Raw genomic sequence first — 20656 nt, 5'->3', positions numbered from 1 at the left:
TATTCGATTTATTTTTTTAATTAGTCGCCATCACATTTTATGTCCCATACTTTTACACTCTGGCACAAAGTCCAAAGCAACAATAATAAAGTTTGAATTAATAAAGCGTAGCCGATCTATCAAGATCATTCAGTTGGAAACGATGTTTGCATACTGCAGAATTTATTTTGTTACATTTAGGTTTTGATTAAAAATCAGTTCCTGATGACTGCTGGCAATGCCGTGGTCGTTGCATTTGAACTGCGCTTGCGCTTTGTGGTGGTGGGAACTAAACGAAAAGGATAATAAATAACAAGTCAAACTGGAATGAGCCACAACAGAAGACAATTGTCCATCTTCGTCTATATCTATGTATGTATATATTAGCCGCCTTTAGCGGCATCGATTTACAAAAAGAAACGACAAACGCAACAAAACGAGATACATATATATGTACATAAATACATATAAATTGAAATCAAAGAAAAACATATCCTTTGAAATTATGAATGCTGGGATAGATACAGTGAAGAGAAGTATATACTAAATTCAGGCCGATTGAGAAACCAGTTTACGGACAAGAAGGACGTGCGTCCCTCTGGTGCCGTCGTCCAATGTCTGATAGACGTTACTATTTCACTTCAGAGCAGCGTTACCTCAGCGATACCTCCGGGCTTGTGGATGAAAATGAGTATGCAGACGATGGACTCCTGTATCCTTGCAGTGACGACAACAACAACCAGAACAATAACACCAACAACAACAACAACGACAACCAGGACAACAATGCCGAATCTGGTGGTAATCAGGCCAACAATTTGCCCGATGCGGATGCCGACAAGGACGACGACTTGGAGTTCTTGCAAGACGTGCCATACTCATCCAGTAGCATAGATCGCAGCTCGGTAGGCTCTATACCATGGGCAGATGACGCTATCAAGAAGAACAAGCTGGATTGGGACCGAGTTGAACGCATGCTAAGTGGCGAAGAGCCCTTGCCCAGCCAAGAGCCAGAACTGAGTAACGAAATTGCCGATTGGCAGCGTAAGTTTCCCAAAATAGTGGGTGGTTCTGTGAAACCGCTGAAACAAAGCAGTTTCGATAGCCAAAGAATTCGTGACGACACGGGCGATATAGATTCCATATCTAATCTAAGTCTTAATTCGCTGGACGAAGATGATGCTGATGAGGATGATGATGGATTTCTAACGCCAACAGTTAAACGTGAACCACAAATTCAACAACAACAGCAGCAGCCGCAAAAATACCGCAGATCTGGCCAAAATTTGGTAGATGTCCTAGATCGAGATTTGAGAATTACATCCGTTTCGGTAAAGCTGCGCAAGCGTCAGCAATCTTCGCAACAGCAACCACAGCAGCAGCCGCCCTTGCAGCATGTAACGGCAGCCCCCCATTCGGCGCGTCTACGGATGCCGCCAATTTTGAACGTCCTAGACTCAAATCGTCGATTTCGCGGATTGCTCAATAATCGGAGTTTTGTTCAGCTAACTCAAGTTCAACAGCAGCAACAACAACTCCATGCCAAATCGGCTGCTTTAACCCATGCCAATAGTGCCGAGCGTCGTTCGCATTATCATGGTGCCCAGCATTATCACCAACCTGGCAATCGTTCAGCCTGGCACATGATCGCGTCGAATCGTTTTCTTAACAACAAAAATGCAATCGTTTTGCCATCGCTCAATCTTAACAGAAACAGGGATCAGAATAGGACTATAAGTGTTGTACACACAATGGATGCCGTATCCAGTCAGAGCAATTCAAGCAGCAGCGGCGGTGGAGCACATAACAGCAACAGTTCCTCTTCACGCACATCCATGCATCACCATCCGTTTGGCTTGCCAACGACCAATTCAAGTAATACTCCATCAACAGGTCGCTCCATATCGGCGGCTGTCCACATTCATCCGCGCTCAGAATTTGCGACTAGTAGTGCCTTTTACATACCATATAGTGCCTCGAAATTTAAAGCCTTTAAATGAACCTCATTCAAATTAAAAATAACAATGTATACAACTAGCAATAAAGTTGAACTTAAACAATGGCATTTAATTATAAATGGATTGTGATTGAACATATGTATTCTGAAACGATGGAGAAACCCGTTCTCATCTCTTTCCCTTTCCTGTCTTCTACAACAAATTCAAGTTATCCAGACGTAATCGACCATCGTGTTCCGTGAGATAGAGGGTATCGGCTAAACATTGCTCTGTAATGAGCTCCTCAACGCGATCATTCATCTAATTATATAAAAAAAATATTATTTTTGAACAATAAAATTAAGAGAACATCTGCTTACCCCTTTAGCCTTACGAGCACTGAGGACTTCAGGATATTTAAAGGCTGGTCCAAAGTTTACACTAACTGTGGCACTTTTGTGTATTGATATTGCTGGAAAATAGCTCCCAGCATATATATTTTCAAATGCCACACCCTGAGACTGCCCATTCTTGAAGAACTCAATACGACTGTCCTGCAGGGTACGTAGATTTTTTAGCGTTTCGGTTATTTTATCCTTGTCCTCGTAGTACAGATGCGATTTAAACTTGACCAGGGGCTAAATGAGCAAAAATAGAGTGACGCCTATAATTAATCGAAATAAAAAATCAACATAACTACTGCCTTTTTCTTACCCGATCTTTGAATGTATTTGGCAGATAATCTAATGTAGATTCTTCGGGTAGCTCAATAAGGAGTCCCAAAGTATCGCCCTCAACATAGGAATCACTGTAATGTTTGCCATGGCTCTCGGTGAATTTAGTGCCTTTGCGGGAACGCCATGAATATCCGAATTTATCATAACCCAGAGGAGCCTGCAGATTGCCATATTCGCGACCCCATCCCAAACGTGTGGCTGCACCTTCGGGCATCTCCTCGATTGTGATCTCGTAGTACCAGGACCCGCGATTTACGGCTGATAAAATAAAATGGAAGTAGTAGAAGACGAAAGAATTGTGCGAGTTTTCTAGCATCTACTCACAGTGTGTGGCTCGTACCATGCAATAGCCACGTTCTCCTGTAACTGCCAAGCGATCCTCGCTGATCTTCAATTGCGGCGCACGATCGTGTAAAGCCAGTAACACGGAATGTGGCACCAGTGTGCGGTACAGCCAACCAGGGATTGGTTTGCCAGCCCAATCGGAGCTTTCATCAAACTCTTGTCTGAATGGGGCATGTGGATCGGGCTCGGCTAGTATATATCGATAGCCATCCTTATTGAATGGATGTTCTAGTGGATAACCATGTGGAGGCAATTTCACGTTGGCCGTAATATCCGAACTCGGGCGACCCTTTTTGCCTGTGGGTCCAGCATCGGTTCCAGGAAATTTGCGTTTCTGTCGATTGTTTTTGGCAAGAACAGCTGAAAAGAGGCATACAGAATGTGGGTAAAAAAAGAGAAAATTTTAACTACGTGACTGGGCAAAGTTCGGTTTTCATTTCCCTATTTTATTGTCCCTCCCCTTCAGACTCCTCACCCAAAGCTTACATTCCTCTTCGCTACTGGGAAATGTTGACGTCATTGCTGCCGGGACAGGATAAGACAAAACGAATTCGCAAAATCTTAATTGCGTCGCGCTCTTATCAAATAAATCCAAAATAAAAAACCAAAAAAAAAAAGAACTAAAATCAATTTATTTGCTTGACAAAGCGAAGGCGGAATAGCAACAACAAGGGCAACGAAATGGCAATCGCAACTATTTGTTGTAATGAATTGAGTTAGTTTACTAAGTAGTTGTATATATGTACATATCTATGTGTGTGTACGTTTGTGTGCCACAGCCCCACCCGCCCTACAGTCACTGAATACGTGGGGCAACCAGATGCGCCCGACCGACGATTGTGTATGAGTGATTGTATGTGTGTGTCTGTGGGAAACGATCTGAACCGAACAAGAGAGAACGAAGTAAATACGAAAGCAAGCGGGAGAGGGTGTGCTTTATCGCATTGTTGCGAAACACATGCAAAGCAGACAAACTGATAAATACCGCAAACATTTTTCCCCTTATTTCAACGATCAAAATGTGACAATTGAACCAATGTGCGACCATCAATCAGCTGGCCAGTCAGTGATGGAAGATATTTGTATTTACCTTGCGTATACCCTTCCTCCGTGAGCCGCAGGGCACCAGTCTTGCTCATGCTCTCATAGTTGGGCTTAATCAGTCTCAAATCTTGCTGCAGTAAACCATACATGGCACCGTTCTCCGCATGCTCCTCATACGTAAATATCGTTTGGACATCCTTTATTAAGGCACGCTGCACCGTGCTGTACCATGATTGGGTGAGTCGGCGCGGCATTGTTGTCATAGCCTCCCAATACTGCTCAATAAATGGTATAATTTCCTTGTCCCGGCTGAACTGTATGTCACGCTTGCCCTCTCGTTGGGCTGTTTGCTGCATATTGGCTATGGCCGAGTGACACATCTGGGATATGGCTAAAAATAGAGAAAAAATTAACATCTTGTTATGAATTCTAGTCTTTTGATAACATACTTGCTTGACTTTTCCGAAAGCTCTCCAGGCCGGTGGCCGAGCAATTTTTGCACACAAACACATAGTTGGTAATTAAGGGAACCATCTTGCCTTTACCCAGTTGATAGCTTATACAGGATTCGTGTATCCATCTTGAGCAGGTGGCACAAAGGAGCTCCACGACGTTCAAATTGCGATCTTTTCCACTGGTGGCAGAAAAAGTAAAAGAGCGGGAATTGAAAATGAATTTTTGTCCCCATCCAATCTACGTCACCCATACCAATAACAAATGCCGGCTGCTATTGTCTGCTTGTCGCCGCTATCCACAGAGACTCGCTGCTCGAGTACCTTTTCCTCCTCCAGATTAAAATTGAGTTCGGAGTTGGTCTCCGTGGGTGAACTAGTCTCCATAACCATACCGCAGTCCTCCATGGTAAATAATTGCAATTATGGTTTTAGATACAAACAATGGAGCAGCATGTAAACAAACACTATTCTCAAGAGATGGTACAACTAGCGATAACAAATTATCGATAAAAATATAGATTTTCCCGCGTTCTAAAGATCTAATTTATATCTGCTCTTCTATTTATAAAACAGAAATATATATATTTAAAAATTATCTAAATAAGAATATAAAATATTCGGTTCAGTGAATTATTATTAAAATCAAAAGCTTTAAATTTGAACGAGGGCTAAAAATCGATAAGCTATCGAACAAAAAAGGACTAACGCGTCGCACAATATGTAGCGAAATTGCAGTTCAGTATTTCATCAATGCAGCGCCACTGAGCACATTATATGTGAAAATCTAAATCTAGTAGTATTTATATATGTTATCAATAATTGTTAGACAAGTGCAGAGAGTGTTTATCCCCAGAAGCACAATCATAAATGGAATTGAACGGTTGTGCTTACACAAAGCGACTTAAGAGACCGAAAAGCGTACTAACAAATTCGCTGCAACAGCAACGACGGCTGTGGGAGAGGGAGAGAGTGACAGCCAAGGCGGTGAGGAAGAGGGAGACGGCGACGCACGGATCTAGAGAAAAAGTAGCCGCTGCTGCTGCCGCGGCTTGAAAAGAAGAAATCGCAACGCGGCTTGGGGCCCTACTAGTTGGCCAACATTAAACAAGAAATATATACGTAATAAGAATAAAACTAGATTAACCATGTGTGAGGTGTGCGCCGATTTCCAAAATCTCCTAGAGCTGTGTATGTATTAAATCAAATTGCACGATGAAAAAAAAAAAAACTAACTGAAACCCTAAATCCCCCCATACCCTATCCACCCACTCTGCTCCTTTTTTATTGTTTTTCTTTTCTATTTGTTTTCATAGATGAAGTGCGTGTGTCTAGCTCGGAGCTGAAATTTCAGCTTCTGTTAAAAAGCGAAATCGAGACGACATTTAACTACATCCAATCCTGGCCCCAGCGCCAATGTATGTGTCTCTATCGAGACACTAAAAATTATGATCGGTTCAATCTGGTTGTGCAGTCTCTCATTTGTCTGACCGTGCAACATCTGAAACATATTGATCATCTTATTGAGAATTATAAGCGACTAACCGCCAGTGCCGCTCAAGTGGTTGCTCAAGCTCAACAACAACAACAACAGCAACTACAACAACAAAGAGAATCCAATAACGATGCAGATTTTCAAACGGATGGTGAGATCAACATCAAGCATATAGAGGCTACCACAAAGGAGAATAGTAATCACAATAAAAAAAAGAGTGAGGAAGCCGGCGCCGGCACTGCCACTGCTGAAGTAGACGAGATGCAGGGATCGGGCGATGGAATTACAATTAAAAGGCCAGTTGGTCCCAGCACTCCGCCTCCACTAACTCCGCCACCTCAGCAACCTGCCCCAACAGTTTCCTCATCAGCAGCGTCCTCATCATCATCATCAATAAATCCATCCAATGCCAAGCCCCTGCACCCTATGCAGTATACCGAGGAGCCCTGGATATTACCAGAAGTGGAGAAACTTCTAGTGCTCGTCTCCAAAGTGTTCCTGCTCAATTTCCCGCTCTACATTGCCCACAAGCATGGCATGCACTCACGCCTCGATGACCTCCAGGCGGAAGAAGCTCATCATTTGGCCCTCATCTGTGATCTTCACGACAATGATCTTCCAATATACCTGCTACGCAATGTTAGCTTATTCTGCAACTCAGGAGGTTTTGGCGCCATGTCCATTTGCTTTGAGCATCCCGATTTGCCGGTGTCCACAGCCCATTCCATGACTGCCACCGTATCCAATGTAAAGTTGTGGCTAAACTATCACTGCAACACGCAGCTGTTTGTTCCGCTCCGCAGTCGAATTTTGCAGTATATGTGCAAGTTATCCGATCAGAATCTTCGATCAGCGGCCACCAGAGCAATGGCAGATTTCGTATGGTCCTCTATGCGGGATCCCCTGGATGTTGCTGTTAACTTTGATACAGAGGGTCTGGCCCTGGCCTTTAAGTACTTCACATCAACCACACTGACTATGCGGCTAGCGGGTAAGCAAATTATTTGAAGCATTTTGGGAAAGTCCTAAAACGTTTATGAAGTATGAACTGAATGCTTTTATTCTCAAATTTATTAATGAGCATAATCATTTCTTAAGGAATAACAAAAGATAAGAATAAATATGGAATAAATATTGGAAAGCGTCTTAATAGTTTCCTAGAAATTTATTTAATTAAGATTGTTTATTAAATGAATTCTTAAATCAAAAGAATTAAATAAAACTTTTTTCTTTTTTCTAGGCATGGCCCAAATAAATGCCCACATCAATCTTTTTAATGAGATTTGCACCACTGAGACTGTAAATGAAGTGGAGTTATTTGGACAGAGGATCGCCAATTGGTTAACTGAGAATCACATTGTTCAGCACTTGTTTGGCCCGAACCTACATGTGGAGATTGTCAAACAAGCGCATGTATTGCTTAATTTTTTGGCTGTCGAAAATCAAATCTCCGAGGAGGATATCAAACTTATTTGGCAGGCAACACAGCTGAAGCATTGCTCCAAAACTATTTTTGATATATTGCCATCGCTCGTGAAGAATTTAGCTCCACGTCCTGCTATGCATTTGTATTCGTTGCTTTGTCGTATGGATCCCAAGGAGCACACGGAGCAGAGTATATACATTGCCTCGGCTTTGACCAAATTGTTGTGGACAAGAGATTGTTCGAGAAGTCAGATGAACCTGATGCAGGACCATCTTTTGGGATCGAATGTAACAGCTTCTAGTTCAGACAGTGGCAGCATTGAGGGTAGCAATACGGAGGATGATCATGTGGGTGCCGACGATAGTAGCATAGCTAGTGGTGGCGGCGGCGGTGATGGTCACAAGAGTCCCATTGATGGGGTGCCTCCCTGTAAACAGGCAAGGCATAGGCGACACATCTGCGATCCCACAACCGAAAAGGGTAAACAACTAAACGCCGAGGATCTGGCCAAAGTAGACATGAAGTATGTATATGAACATTTTTTTTTTCGCCATGTTCTAATTCTCAATCTTTGCTAGAAATCATCGCATCGTTAATATTATTGACAATACCAGCAGCGAGGAGGAATTGCAGTCAAGGGCTGCCTTGGAATTGCAGCTCCACCGCAGTCGAAAGAAAACCAGTAACAAGCGACGTCGCCAAAAGGTTGCTAATAAGCAAATACTTTTGCCACACGAGCTTGTAGAAATTTGGGATGGCGCCGAAGATGTACCCAGTAGTGATGACGTCGATGCCGACGGCGATGGCGAGTTGCTTGCCGATAGCGATGATTGTAGCGATGGCGCAGCCAGTCAGCTGGTGCCTGCTGCTGTTCTAAAGCATCTCCATGGCGAAGGCCCCTACATAAGAGCAATTGCAGAGACCAACATTAGCGAGTTGCTGAGTGGAGCTGAAAATGATGGCAGTTACTCTTCGCCAATGAGCAACAAATCCGAAAAGAATCTCGCTGATTTCGATGACGAGGATGTCTCGCCCTGCGAAGAGGAACTGGCCCAGCTAGTCAACTCTCACGCTGGACGAGTGGCTGCAGCAGCAGCTGCAGTTTCCAGTGCCAACTGTCGAGATGTTCCACCGGCATTTGCTGCTGCTGCAGCAGCCATGATGGTGGCACAATCTGCCATGGCCATGCAAAAATCAGGCGAGACAAATGTGGCCGCAGCTGCTGCGGCAGTGGCTGCTGCCGCTGTGGCCACAGGAACGGCACAGCAATCTCTGGTTGCCATGCGGCAACAGGCGAATGCAGCTGCAGCGGCTGCAGCTGCCGCTGCCGTTGTGCAGGCGTCTGCCAAATCCAAATCCGATTCTGATGTCGAATTGCTAGAAACCACGATTGGAGTAAGCGGCAAGCAACATCATTCGCCCAAGGCAAATAGTTCATCTGCATCTAGCAGTACACCTGTGCAGCCTTCGTTTAAATTGAATGATGTTTGCCAACCTGGAAACACATTGCTGTGGGATCTGTTGCAGGATGATAAAATTGTACGTTGTGAAATTAGTGAATTGGTTGTTATCAGGCTTCCTAAACTCTTTTTGGTTTGCTTCTAGGGACAACTAGGTGAATCTCTCGCTTTGGAGGCGGAAAAGGCATTAGCCACATTGCTCTGCTTCAGTATGGATCGTCAGTTGAGGACCAAATTCATTGAGGGATGCCTGTACAATGTAGCGAACAATCGAAGCGTTATTGTCAGTTTACGGCTATTGCCAAAACTGTTTGCGTCGTTCCAACAGTTCCGTCCCGCGGACACGCACTCCATGACTCTGTGGGCGGAGCGCAACCATCGAATGATGCCCTGTTTCTTTAATAACATTCGTCACTATGCCAGGAGACATGCTGATTTGATAGTGAATCAGAATGGAGAGCAGCAGCATTATTTGCACCACATGGGCGAACAACTTTACTCACATAAGACACAGGTTTCGGTTCGGCTGCAGTTTCTATCGTCGATCTTCTCCACAGTCGGTTCGCCAAAGACCTTTCGTCTCACCCTCGAGCAATTAGATGCCTTATGGGAGTGGCTAGCGCATGATCCCGAATGTGCGGATTGTTATTTCTCCTGGTTGCAAGCCCAGGCCAAGGGTGGGGATCAGCATGCATTAGGCATTGATGCATTACAACATTTGTATTTAAAGAAATTGCCAGAACTAAGGCCAGAGGAGTTTTCCATGGTGGCATTGGGATTGTTCCAGCAGCTCTGCAACTTCGCACGCATTGCCATGGCCGAATATGATAAGCAAAGAGAACAGATCTCGTCCAGTGCCAGCGCTGTGGGCATGTATCATCTGTGGAAGATTGCTTTGCGAGCCCAAAGCAATGAAGTTTCTCTAGCTGCCATTCAATATATCAATATGTACTACATGGGTCAGCAACTGCGTCTAGAGAAGGAGTTTGTATCCCAGTGCATGGATAATTTGGTCCAAGCAGCTGCAGCCCTGGAAAGGTGAGTTACCAAAATTCTAAATTCAGATGAAGATCTTGTTTAAGTAATCTTATTCTTGAATAGCATTGAGGATGAAAATGCATTGATGCGAGTGCAACGTGGACTACTTCTGTTGAACACACACTTGGACACATTCCGGCGGCGATATGCTTTCCATCTGCGTCGATGGGCCATAGAGGGCAAGGGGATTGGTTCTCACAGCAATCTTAAGAATGAGGGAGCTGGTCCGCCACTGCGCATTGTACTTCAGCAGGCCGGTCTATCTGAAAAAAGCCTCCTGCAGATGCATGCCTGTGATTTGATAGCCGATCTCAAAGCAGAGATTTCGAAATGGTGGGAAAGCTTGCAAACAGGCATGACTGCACCGGTATTGGGTCTTCTGTTAAGTGATGGACCACTGCGGATTATTACACAGGGACAAGAACTGACTTCTGACTACGATGAGCGCACTCTGGGCGATGCCGGCTTCAAGGACAATCAGATTGTTTATGTATCGCTTGGCGGTCGTGGAGCTCGCCGCAAGGAATCCAATTTAGAGCATCCATCGATGTTGCCACCACCTCCAAAGGAATGCCTGCCAACGGTGCTGTTGCTGCAACCCAAATACTTTGAGAAGCTCTTCTGTCTGATGCAAACATTGGGCGACATGAAACCGCAAACTTCAACCCTACATCTCCAGCATCACACAAAGGCGCAGCTGTTGTCGCGTCGCGTTTGGGATATTTTGGCCATGTTACCGACTAATCCTCATATTTTGGATGCCTTCAAGAGTCTGGTGCACGAACAGGGTGAGCTCGATCAATTGGAATTGTCCGCCGCCGAAGAAAAGGAGGAACAGCTGATCAATAAGCGCAAGCAAATAAAACAGAAGTTCAATGAACTGCTTGATCCCAGCAATTTACAAAAATTTATGTACTCATTGCACATTGTCGAGAGTCTGGCTCTGAGTAGTGGCAATACCCGTCGAGAAAGGGACCGGGAACGAGAGGCCAACAGCAATGGCAGTCATACGGGTCTTGTTATCAGTGAACAACCGCGGTCCAAGAGGAACAGTGGAAATAGGCGAAGAAATAGCAATGAACAGCAACAACATCACACAACGACAACTCCAGAGTCGAAGCGCAGCAATATCAGTGATAGTAGCAAGGAGCAACATTTAAGTAGTTCCGAGCCCGAAGGTCAGGGAACATCTGCAGAGATGGACACGGAGGCCTCCAGCAGTGGCGGTGACAAAGAAAATCAGCCCAAGCAACATAGTAAGCGGCGCAAGAAGAGCGAAACTGTGGAGCAAGAGCGGGACAGGGATCGTACGCTGGACTGTGTTACTCCACCATCGCCTGTAACTGCACCACCGCCCCCGCCGCCGCCATTGACTACTCTAGCACATTCGCACTCGAATGCCGGTTCACCACATCTTTTAGCGGACAATAAGTGGAGTGAGGCATTCATTAAATGCGGTGGCTTGAGGCATCTGTATGAGATCTTCAGTTCTGGCCTATTACAGCGCAGCACACATCCCAAGGAGGTGGCACTAAATGAGTGGCGACACGATTGCCTTGCCAGTCTGTTGCGCATTCTTTGGCTGTTGGGTTTCGAGGAGTTGCAGTCTCAGGATATTCACGTACTTATGTCACGTCCACACGCCTTTATGCTAAAGTTAATGGAAGTGCCGTCATGTTTACGACGATTGTCCAGCATTCTTAACGACGAAGTCTATCAACATCCTACCGCCAACTCACTAGTGTTCCCCTACCAGTTCCATCAGCTGCGGACCGGCTTTTGGGGACGGGCCCAACTTATTCAATTTACAATGAACATATTGGTTAGCTTTGTCCATGCATCGCCAGAGGCTCGTTGTTTACTCTGGTCACAAGCAGATCACAGCAGTTGGCTTCAAAAGTTCATTCTGGAGGATCCAGAGCCATCTGTGCGGCGTGAAATCTGTGCGGGACTCTATCGCATTTGTCTGGGCAATGTGCAGAGCTACCGACTGCTTTTGGCTCCGTTGTTACACAAATTGATTGGTTTATTGCCGCTGGCCGAGCAGATGACGTCGACAGTTCAGCATGCACAATTCCTGCTATCTGAGGAGGGAAAGGAACCGTATGGTCCCGCCTGCCGAGATTACTTCTGGCTCCTGGCCAGACTGGTGGACACCTTGTCGCCCGAAATGGTAGACGAAGAGCACATCGATATTGAGAGACTCTGCGAGAGTATATCGCAAAGTATTCTTACTCGCGAATATTACGAGCTACGCCATGGTTTCCAGGATGATGGTTTGGTTGGTTTGCTTAATCTCATGTCAAATCTCATCAAATACGACACGAGTTTCAAGTACACGCCCAAGGCGCTGAGCTTCATTGAGCAGTTGATTGGTTTCCTGTTCGATATGCCTTCGCCGGCAGATCGGCAGAAACCCAAGTGTAAGTCGGGAACTTCACGAGCCGCTGCCTACGATTTACTGGTGGAGCTGTGTCGAGGATGTGCCACCAATTACACGTATCTGCATAATAGGCTGTTGTCGCAGCATAAATCTGGACCCAAGCAACCGTATCCCTGGGACTATTGGCCACGGGATGAAGGAAGATCAGAATGCGGCTATGTGGGACTGACCAACTTGGGTGCCACCTGTTATATGGCATCCTGTATCCAACACCTGTATATGATGCCACAAGCCAGAGCGGCAATTCTGCGAATTCCTCCTGCTGGTGCTCTTAAACATGGCTCTACGCTAATGGAGATGCAGAGAATGTTCGCCTACCTGTTGGAATCGGAGCGAAAGGCCTATAATCCGCGAAGTTTTTGTCGTGTCTATCAGATGGATCACCAGCCGTTAAACACGGGCGAGCAGAAGGACATGGCTGAGTTCTTTATTGATCTGGTGTCGAAGTTGGAGGAGATGACTCCCGATCTGAAACATTTGGTTAAGCGTCTCTTCTGTGGCACCCTCAGTAACAATGTTGTTTCCTTGGACTGTGGCCATGTCTCACGTACTGCCGAGGAGTTCTACACGGTTCGCTGTCAAGTGGCAGATATGCGAAATCTTCAAGAGTCACTGGATGAAGTAACTGTCAAGGATACTCTGGAGGGTGATAATATGTACACCTGTTCGCAGTGTGGCAAGAAAGTGCGAGCAGAGAAACGCGCTTGCTTCAAAAAGTTGCCACAAATATTATGCTTCAATACGATGCGATATACCTTCAATATGGTGACCATGCTCAAGGAGAAGGTCAACACGCATTTCTCTTTTCCGCTGCGACTCAACATGTGCCACTATGTGGAAAAGACATTGATGCCGCAGCAGTACAAGGAAGAGCGCGAGAAGCGACAAAACGCGGAGGCGACAGGGGATGAGAATGAAAAGGCTGAAGCAACATTGGATGCGGATATTGAAGAGTGCTATGAGTAAGTATATTCCCCAGTTGACATTATCAACAAATTTCTCAATATTTGTCTCTACGTATAGATATGAACTAGTGGGTGTCACTGTGCACACTGGTACGGCTGATGGCGGTCACTATTATAGCTTTATTAAGGAGCGGACGAGAAGCACCTATCACCCGCATGAACGCTGGTTCCTCTTCAATGATGCCGAGGTCAAACCCTTTGATCCATCACAAATTGCTGCCGAATGCTTTGGTGGTGAGATGACGGTAAGTTGACCCATATCGAAATAAAGAGAATACATAATTAAATTTTAATCCAATATGTTTTTTAGAGTAAAACCTATGATTCGGTAACGGAAAAGTATTTGGATTTTAGTTTTGAGAAAACCAATTCGGCATACATGTTATTTTATGAGCGACGACTGCCAGAGCATTTGCAGCGGCGGCATTCCGAATTATTGGTAACCCCGACGCCGAGTCCCACAGTTGAAGATAAGCCAGATGGAGATGAAGCAACGAAAATGGAAATAAGCTCCAACGAAAGTAAACAAGATGAACTTGAGCAGGCAGAGCCGGCCAATAAGACATCGGATAAGGAAAAGGAAAAGGTGGACGATCCGAAGGATGAGTCAACCGTTTCCAAAAGCGAGAAACTTGAGGATACAAATGAACAGGAGGAGCAGAAGCAAATAACAGCCAATTGTGATAAATCTAAGACAAGCAACAACAACAACAACACGAGTAACAGTAGCAACAATAGCAGCAACTGCAATGCAAATGAACAGCCGTTGGCGTCCACCTCAAAGGCTGCTCATAAATTGCAGCTATTTCGTCCATTTTTAAATAAAGAACTTGAAGATTGGATTTGGCAGGATAATCGACAATTCCTGCAAGATCGAAATATCTTTGAGCACACCTATTTCAAGTAAGCGCATAGCATTCCATAGCGCAAAATCCTTGTATAATCAATGTTCATTTTATGTTTATTAGCTTTATGTGGCAAATCTGTGGACATATACCTCAAACATTAAACTCTGAGAAGGATGTGACCTGCATGGCCGCCAAGCTGTCCGTTTCATTCTTCATCGAGACATTCATACATGCCAAGGAGAAGGTACCTATAATTTAATTACTAGTATGTCCCAGTTGATTAATTGTGTATTTGACTTTTTGCAGCCCACAATGGTGCCATGGGTTGAGTTACTGACTAAGCAATTTAATGCTAGTCAAGATGCCTGCGAATGGTTCTTATCGCACATGTCACTGGAGCCGTTTTGGCCGGTACAGGTGCTTATCCAATGTCCCAATCAAATGGTGCGTCAAATGTTCCAACGTCTGGTCATCCATGTCATACAGAGATTACGGTTAGTTTCCCCCCCCCCATGAAATTTAATTAACATTAAATGGTGCTAATACTCATTTCCTTTATAGTGCCTCACATGCAGATCTTTATTTGGATGTGGAAACAGATGATGATGATAAAGAGCTAATTGGTCAGACCTCATGCGTGACTCGCTTCATTGGTTCGCTTATCTCTCTTCTTGAGCATGGGGCACGCTCTCATTTGCGTCACCTTTCGGAGTATTTTGGTTTGCTATGTGAATTCTCTCGCATGGGTGATGAAGAGGCCATGTTTCTGCTGAGAGTTGGCATACTTAAAAGCTTGGTGGACTTCTATTTGGGACACAAGCAAACGGATAGCGTTAGTTTTACAACTTAAAAGGATTAAAATGCAGTACGATAAAATATCCTGCTTTTAAATTTACAGATTGATATCAGTTCGGATAATGAAGACAACTCATCGGATGAGGCTTTGTCGGTGGAGAAAATGAGACCAGCCTCACTTGACAAAATGATAGCATTGTGTGCCAGTCTTGTTGAACGATCGCGCGGTGCTGATTTTCGTTTGCGCCTCTCACCCAAAGATTTTAGTGCCATCGCCGGTGGCAAGGTGATACTTAAAAAGCTTGAAAGCGTTGTATTTTCTATCTAATCCAAAAGATCCATTATTAATCCCATCTCAAATCCCTCAATCAACAAACTAACACTAATTTGTGTTAGTCATTCATTTTTTAATTTAGTTCAATTATTCGATTTTTGTTTTTGTTATGTGTTTGTGTGTTAAAAGTTTCTTTATATATTTCGTAGGGATTCCCATTTTTGTATCAACAAATAAAGGATGGCATTAATCCGCACCAGACAAAGCATTTAATCTACGCGCTCTGTCGCTGGGAAGAGCATCTGGCCACACAAATAATCAGTATGCTTTTCGCCTCTGTCACAAAGCACACCGAATTGTGTGCACCCTTCTTTAAGCTGTTAACTCTACTGACTGAGACCCAAGGTGGACCAGTGGGACTGCCCTGTTTCACCCAGCTCATACTGCCACGGATGTGGGATGCTGCCGAATACTGCCCACAATCGGTTCTCGATTGGCTCTCGCTGCAGGCCACCAAGAATAAAATTGCCCATGCCTGGATCTTGCAATCCGCTGAACAGTGGGTAGAGCAATTTCTGCTTGCCCATGACAATACGCGGGTTCGAAATGGTAGAACCGATTATTATTTCAAATTTTTTTTTTTTCAATCTTATCAATGTTACTTTAATTTTCCAGCTGCCGCTTGTTTGTTGGTTGCTCTTGTGCCGTCGCAGCCCTTCCGTGCCAACTTTAGAGCGCATTCGCAGCATAAGTTATTGGCCCTTAATCCGCATAGCTATCGGTAAGTGGGTCAATTAATGTTTAATCGTTTGACGAATTTTGATTAACTTTGTCTTTACTTTGTTTAGGGACATTAACACCGATGCCCAAGCAGTGCTTCATCAAGTAATCACTTTGCTTTTGAGACTGTTGCGTCCAGCTCGAGTTTATGCGGATATTGGTGCCCATGGTACCACAAAGCTGACTGCGTACTTTAATCTGCTCAGCTATTGTATGGTTTCAAAGACTGAAAAACTAATGGCAAGTTTGGAAAGCCTCCGCTGCTGTGGTTTCAACTGGTTTGTTCCCGACTAACAGTGTTCTCTATTCCAATTTACAGATAGGATCGTTCATGCGTTCCTTGTGGGAACTGTTTCATCCGCGGCTTTCGGAACCCAGTGTACCGGCTCATCATAATAAGCATGCGTTGCTTACCTTTTGGCATCATTCGCTGGTTGATTGCCCTGAGAATGCAGCACTGATGGCCAATTGCCCGGAGATAACAAGGAATATTGCATTTAACTACATATTGTAAGATGACTTCGAGAAATTGGAAAGCAAGGGGTTTATTTAATCGAACATTTCTTATGGTTTTTTAAGGGCTGATCATGATGATGCTGAAATTGTTACCTACAATCGTTCCATGTTGCCGGCTTACTATGGACTGTTGCGTCTATGCTGTGAGCAAGGTCGCGCTCTCACACGACAACTGTCCCAACATCAGAATCTTCAATGGGCTTTCAAGAACATTACTCCGCATCCCACTCAATATGCGGCAGCTGTTGATGAGCTATTCAAGCTGATGGCATTGTTTGCCACACGCCATCCGGATGCCAGCGAGCAAGAGAAACTCGATGTCACTCAATTCAGGCGGGCAGTAATTATGTCATACACAAGTAGTTTAGATGCTAGAGTATCGTGGTCGACTCTAATCAGTGCATTAAAAATCCTGGGTAGGCGTATACTAATTATGGTCCTATCAAAATATTTAACGCATTTGCATTCATTCCAGTGGACAACGAGGATGATCGAATGTTGGTAATATTTAACGGTGGCATCGAAATGTGCTGTGAGGCTCTGCATACACTACATTCCATGCATCACGAGGCTACTGCCTGCCATGTGGCAGGGGATCTATTTGATTTGCTTGGCGAAATGATGCTGCTGTTGGCCACGTTGCGTACGCGCACTGACAGTCCCGCCCAGAAGAAGCAACAACTGGAACAGCAATTGCAATTGCAGCAGCAACAGCTTCTGCAAAAGCAACAACAGACGCAGTGCACCCCAACCCCGCAGACACCACAGCAGAAGGAAAAACAATTGCAACAGCAAATGCAGCAGCATCTGCAGTTGCAGCAACTGCAACAAATGCAATTTCAGCAACAACATTTCCTTCGCCAACAACATCAACACTCCGCCTTGGCCAAGGCTTTGCCAGATGCTATTAAACGTTTGGCCACACTCCTCAACACATTCAACTCGCCAGAGATTAGTCGCATGACATTGGAGGTGCTGAAAGAGCTGGTGCGAAACACAAGTCTGGAGGCCACTAGCATTTTAGCCCCCATACTGATAAACTGTCATTTGTCAGTGGCCAATGCACCGAATGCCATTGGACCATTGGGTCCATATTTTCCGCGCCGTGGAGCCAAGCACCAGCATACACCTTGGCCATTGGGTTCAAAGAATTCACCTCGGCCACCAAGACCAATGGTCCAAATGTCCATAGCTTTGTCTGAACTTACGCCGCTCGGACTAGACGTCGACTATGATGCCCAAGTGGAGGCATTTTACAGGCCATATCATGACTTTATCGATGTAATGATGCGTATGTGCGTCAATACTGGCACATTAAACGATACTCTCGTCAAACTGCACTGCCTGGTGGCCATTGAATCAACACCATTGCACTTCAACTACTTTCCTAAATTCTGGGTGGGCATCCACAACAATGCCCTAACGCACAAGTGAGTACTTTGAATTAAGCTTGACATTTACTCAATGTAATTGTATCGTTCCCTTCCAGATACTCTGAGCTCCTGGTGAAGAATCAGCTTTTGGTTGAGTATCTGCACAATGTCCTTAGGGATGAGAGAAGCATGCTAAAGGATGCCTGCGTGCGCGAATTTCTCGAGCTCTATTATCACAAGGTGGCAGCTCAACTTCCCGTGGCACGCATGATCTACACAATAAACTATGGCATGCACTCGAAAGATGACATTGATGAACTGTGCGGCGATCTGTTTGCCATCAGAATAATTGCCCAGGCAACAGGTGTGCCAGCATCGGTTCGCAAAGAGCTTCGTGGATCATTAAGAGCATTGCAGAATAAGGGTGAACGCTTCAGAAAGGAAACAGAGCGGGGTAAAAATAAGTCATGCAGGAAATAATTGATAAAAATGTCTTAATGTATGATTTTTGTAATTTACAGATCAACTACCCCATAAGAAGCAAAAGCGTGAATCCTGCAGGGAAAAGGAGAGTGAAGAGACCAAAGGAGGGGCGGCAGACCAGGATGAAAAATGTGAGACTGTGATGGGTGAAACTACATCTTTAACTGATACAGCGAAACCTACGGATGTGTCTATGGAAGTGTCTAGTGATGGCAATACAGATACCATTATCAAACCGCCAACACCCTCTGGCAGTGAAGATGATCAAATGGAGAGCACCTCATCGGAAAGGTTGGAGAAAACCTCGTTGCCCTCATCCGATGATGAAACCGAGCTGGAGGATGAACTAGAGCCCACGCCCAAGCGTAACAAAAAGTCCACAAGCAAGAAAACCCCCCAGGATCGTATAAACGAGGATCTTGAAAAGCGATTGAGCACACTGATTACAATGGAATCCTACATCCAAAGCATTTTCACCATTATGAAACGAGAGCCTGGTGCCGCCCCTAGTACATCTGCATCCTGCAAAGATCAGTTGGATGAGCAATCAGTGGAGACAGCCTCCACATCGGCTGCTGCGTCAGCTAAGGCTAGGCCAAAAGGTGCTTACACTCCACCGGAACCGATGCCCGAAGAAATCGACCCGAAATCATCCAGCATGGAAATGGAATCAATGTTTTGTCGGCGAACAGACAACGATACGTCCGAATATGAGGCACCATCACAACCATTACGACCATCACCACCACAGTCGCCAACGGCCACAGTATCCAATGGTAGTCAGCCAACGGAATCGCCGCCAGCTGTTGTTGTTGATATGGCTGCCCCCGTTGTTGCGTCCACTTCCCAGGCGGCGAGTCCGACACAAATCTAGTTGTCGTTCAACGATTTGCTCAGCATTTTGTTTTTCGGCAAGCCACTGGACTGATAATGGGCAAATGTACCGGATAAATATATGGCCACAAAAAGCCATAGCCAGATGAACTTTTGTTGACCCAAGGTCATCATGGTGATTAACCCGAAGTTGGTGCTAAAACGATTACCAGGTGGGTGAGGATAAAAAATGGTAGACAACACAGCGCAACAGACATGCAACAGAAATATATATATATGCAGAAATGCTAGCTTAGCAGCATACATAACAACAAAATAGCAATGTAAATCACACACACACACACACTCAAGTACATCTACAATATACATATTTAAACACAAACACTTGCGTACATAATCATACATAAAGCATATAGAGATAGTTATTTTAAGACATCATAATTGCACTCACCTTTTCCGAGATCAAACAATAGCAACCAATTTCTCTTTTTTTCTTATAAAACAGAGAGAAACATGTAGTAAATAAGTAAAAAGCTTAAAGAAAAAATACACAGCTACAACTTTGTTATATACTATAACATATATACTATATATACTATCTATATATGGGATATGCCAAAAGAAAACAAGTTGAAAATTATAAACGAATTGAAGCAGACAAAAATCGATAGAGAGAAAGTCGAACTATATAAGCAAGACAACTTACAAAAACACATGGCTTACGAGACGCTAATATCTATACATCCGTGTTGTAGTAGATCGTTTAAGTATCTTGTTAAGAACATTTGCTTACTTCACTACCTATACTATACTATACTATACCAAACCCTAAAGACTTCCCGCTCCTGAACGATAAGATCCCAAAAGCAAACACTATTTAAAATACCCCCACCAAATGGCACTATTACCGATACGTTAGAATTGAACAGATATTATTAAATATATATATATATTTATAATATAACTAAAAAATTTTAAATATTTGATGTGTAACACTTATCTATGTAAATTGCTGAACGACGAAAACACACACAAAAAAAGAAAAACAAAAAAAAAAAAAAAACACGAAGAACAAAAATGACAGAATTTTATTAGTTCATGTCTATAATGTGGATGAATATGTCATTTAGAACTTAAGAGTCTAGAGAAGAGGAGTGAGATGCATATAGAGAACGTTGTCCCTAGGTGCAACACAAATGTGGACAAACACAGGTTATTGAAATCAAATGTAACCGAATAATAATTATATGGGGGTTGGGATGGATCGTATGTATTTGTTAGTTTAAGCCGCACATACACACACAGCAAGCGATCGAAATCTTTCATATTTAATGTTGAACCTAGCAACACAAAACTTCAACAAAAAACCGTGAAAAATTAATAAATTTAAATTAAATGTATTTACAAGATCTTTTAAAAAGTATTGGGGAAA

At 44.1% G+C, this 20656-nt stretch overlaps 3 protein-coding genes across 4 annotated transcripts; 2 read left to right on the top strand and 1 right to left on the bottom strand.

Moving 5' to 3' along the window:
* The first annotated feature begins 265 nt into the window (after window positions 1–265).
* On the top strand, window positions 266–2043 carry LOC137581946 (putative mediator of RNA polymerase II transcription subunit 29). Its single transcript, XM_068296362.1, has one exon. The coding sequence runs from the start codon at window positions 594–596 to the stop codon at window positions 1977–1979; it is 1386 nt and encodes a 461-aa protein (XP_068152463.1). The 5' UTR covers window positions 266–593; the 3' UTR covers window positions 1980–2043.
* On the bottom strand, window positions 2026–4970 carry ash2 (Set1/Ash2 histone methyltransferase complex subunit ash2). Of its 2 annotated transcripts, XM_068296360.1 has the most exons (7): window positions 4751–4970; window positions 4492–4676; window positions 4089–4433; window positions 2978–3358; window positions 2631–2911; window positions 2297–2554; window positions 2026–2237 (listed from the first exon to the last, which is right to left on the bottom strand). In XM_068296360.1, the coding sequence occupies exons 1-7, from the start codon at window positions 4900–4902 to the stop codon at window positions 2130–2132; spliced, it is 1710 nt and encodes a 569-aa protein (XP_068152461.1). In that variant the 5' UTR covers window positions 4903–4970; the 3' UTR covers window positions 2026–2129. The 2 variants fall into 2 exon arrangements, with proteins under 2 accessions (XP_068152461.1, XP_068152462.1); XM_068296361.1 differs by lacking the exons at window positions 4089–4433; window positions 4492–4676; window positions 4751–4970 and adding an exon at window positions 3485–3760.
* A 272-nt stretch (window positions 4971–5242) lies between these two features.
* Window positions 5243–19813, top strand: puf (ubiquitinyl hydrolase 1 puf). The gene is made up of 20 exons (XM_068298011.1): window positions 5243–5685; window positions 5811–6980; window positions 7230–7938; window positions 7994–8954; window positions 9021–9913; window positions 9977–13318; window positions 13380–13566; window positions 13632–14224; window positions 14290–14413; window positions 14476–14663; window positions 14731–15001; window positions 15068–15250; window positions 15448–15847; window positions 15914–16019; window positions 16087–16258; window positions 16338–16528; window positions 16598–16950; window positions 17010–17964; window positions 18024–18361; window positions 18429–19813. Exons 1-20 carry the CDS (start codon window positions 5643–5645, stop codon window positions 19262–19264), a joined length of 12015 nt encoding a protein of 4004 aa, XP_068154112.1. The 5' UTR covers window positions 5243–5642; the 3' UTR covers window positions 19265–19813.
* The last annotated feature ends 843 nt before the right edge of the window (window positions 19814–20656 follow it).

The sequence above is a fragment of the Drosophila tropicalis genome, unplaced genomic scaffold (genome assembly GCF_018151085.1).
Source record: "Drosophila tropicalis isolate 14030-0801.00 unplaced genomic scaffold, ASM1815108v1 contig_859, whole genome shotgun sequence".
In the NCBI taxonomy this organism is placed as follows: Eukaryota; Metazoa; Arthropoda; class Insecta; order Diptera; family Drosophilidae; genus Drosophila; species Drosophila tropicalis.
Note: the sequence above shows the minus strand (reverse complement) of the source record. Positions and strands in the feature narration are given on the sequence as shown.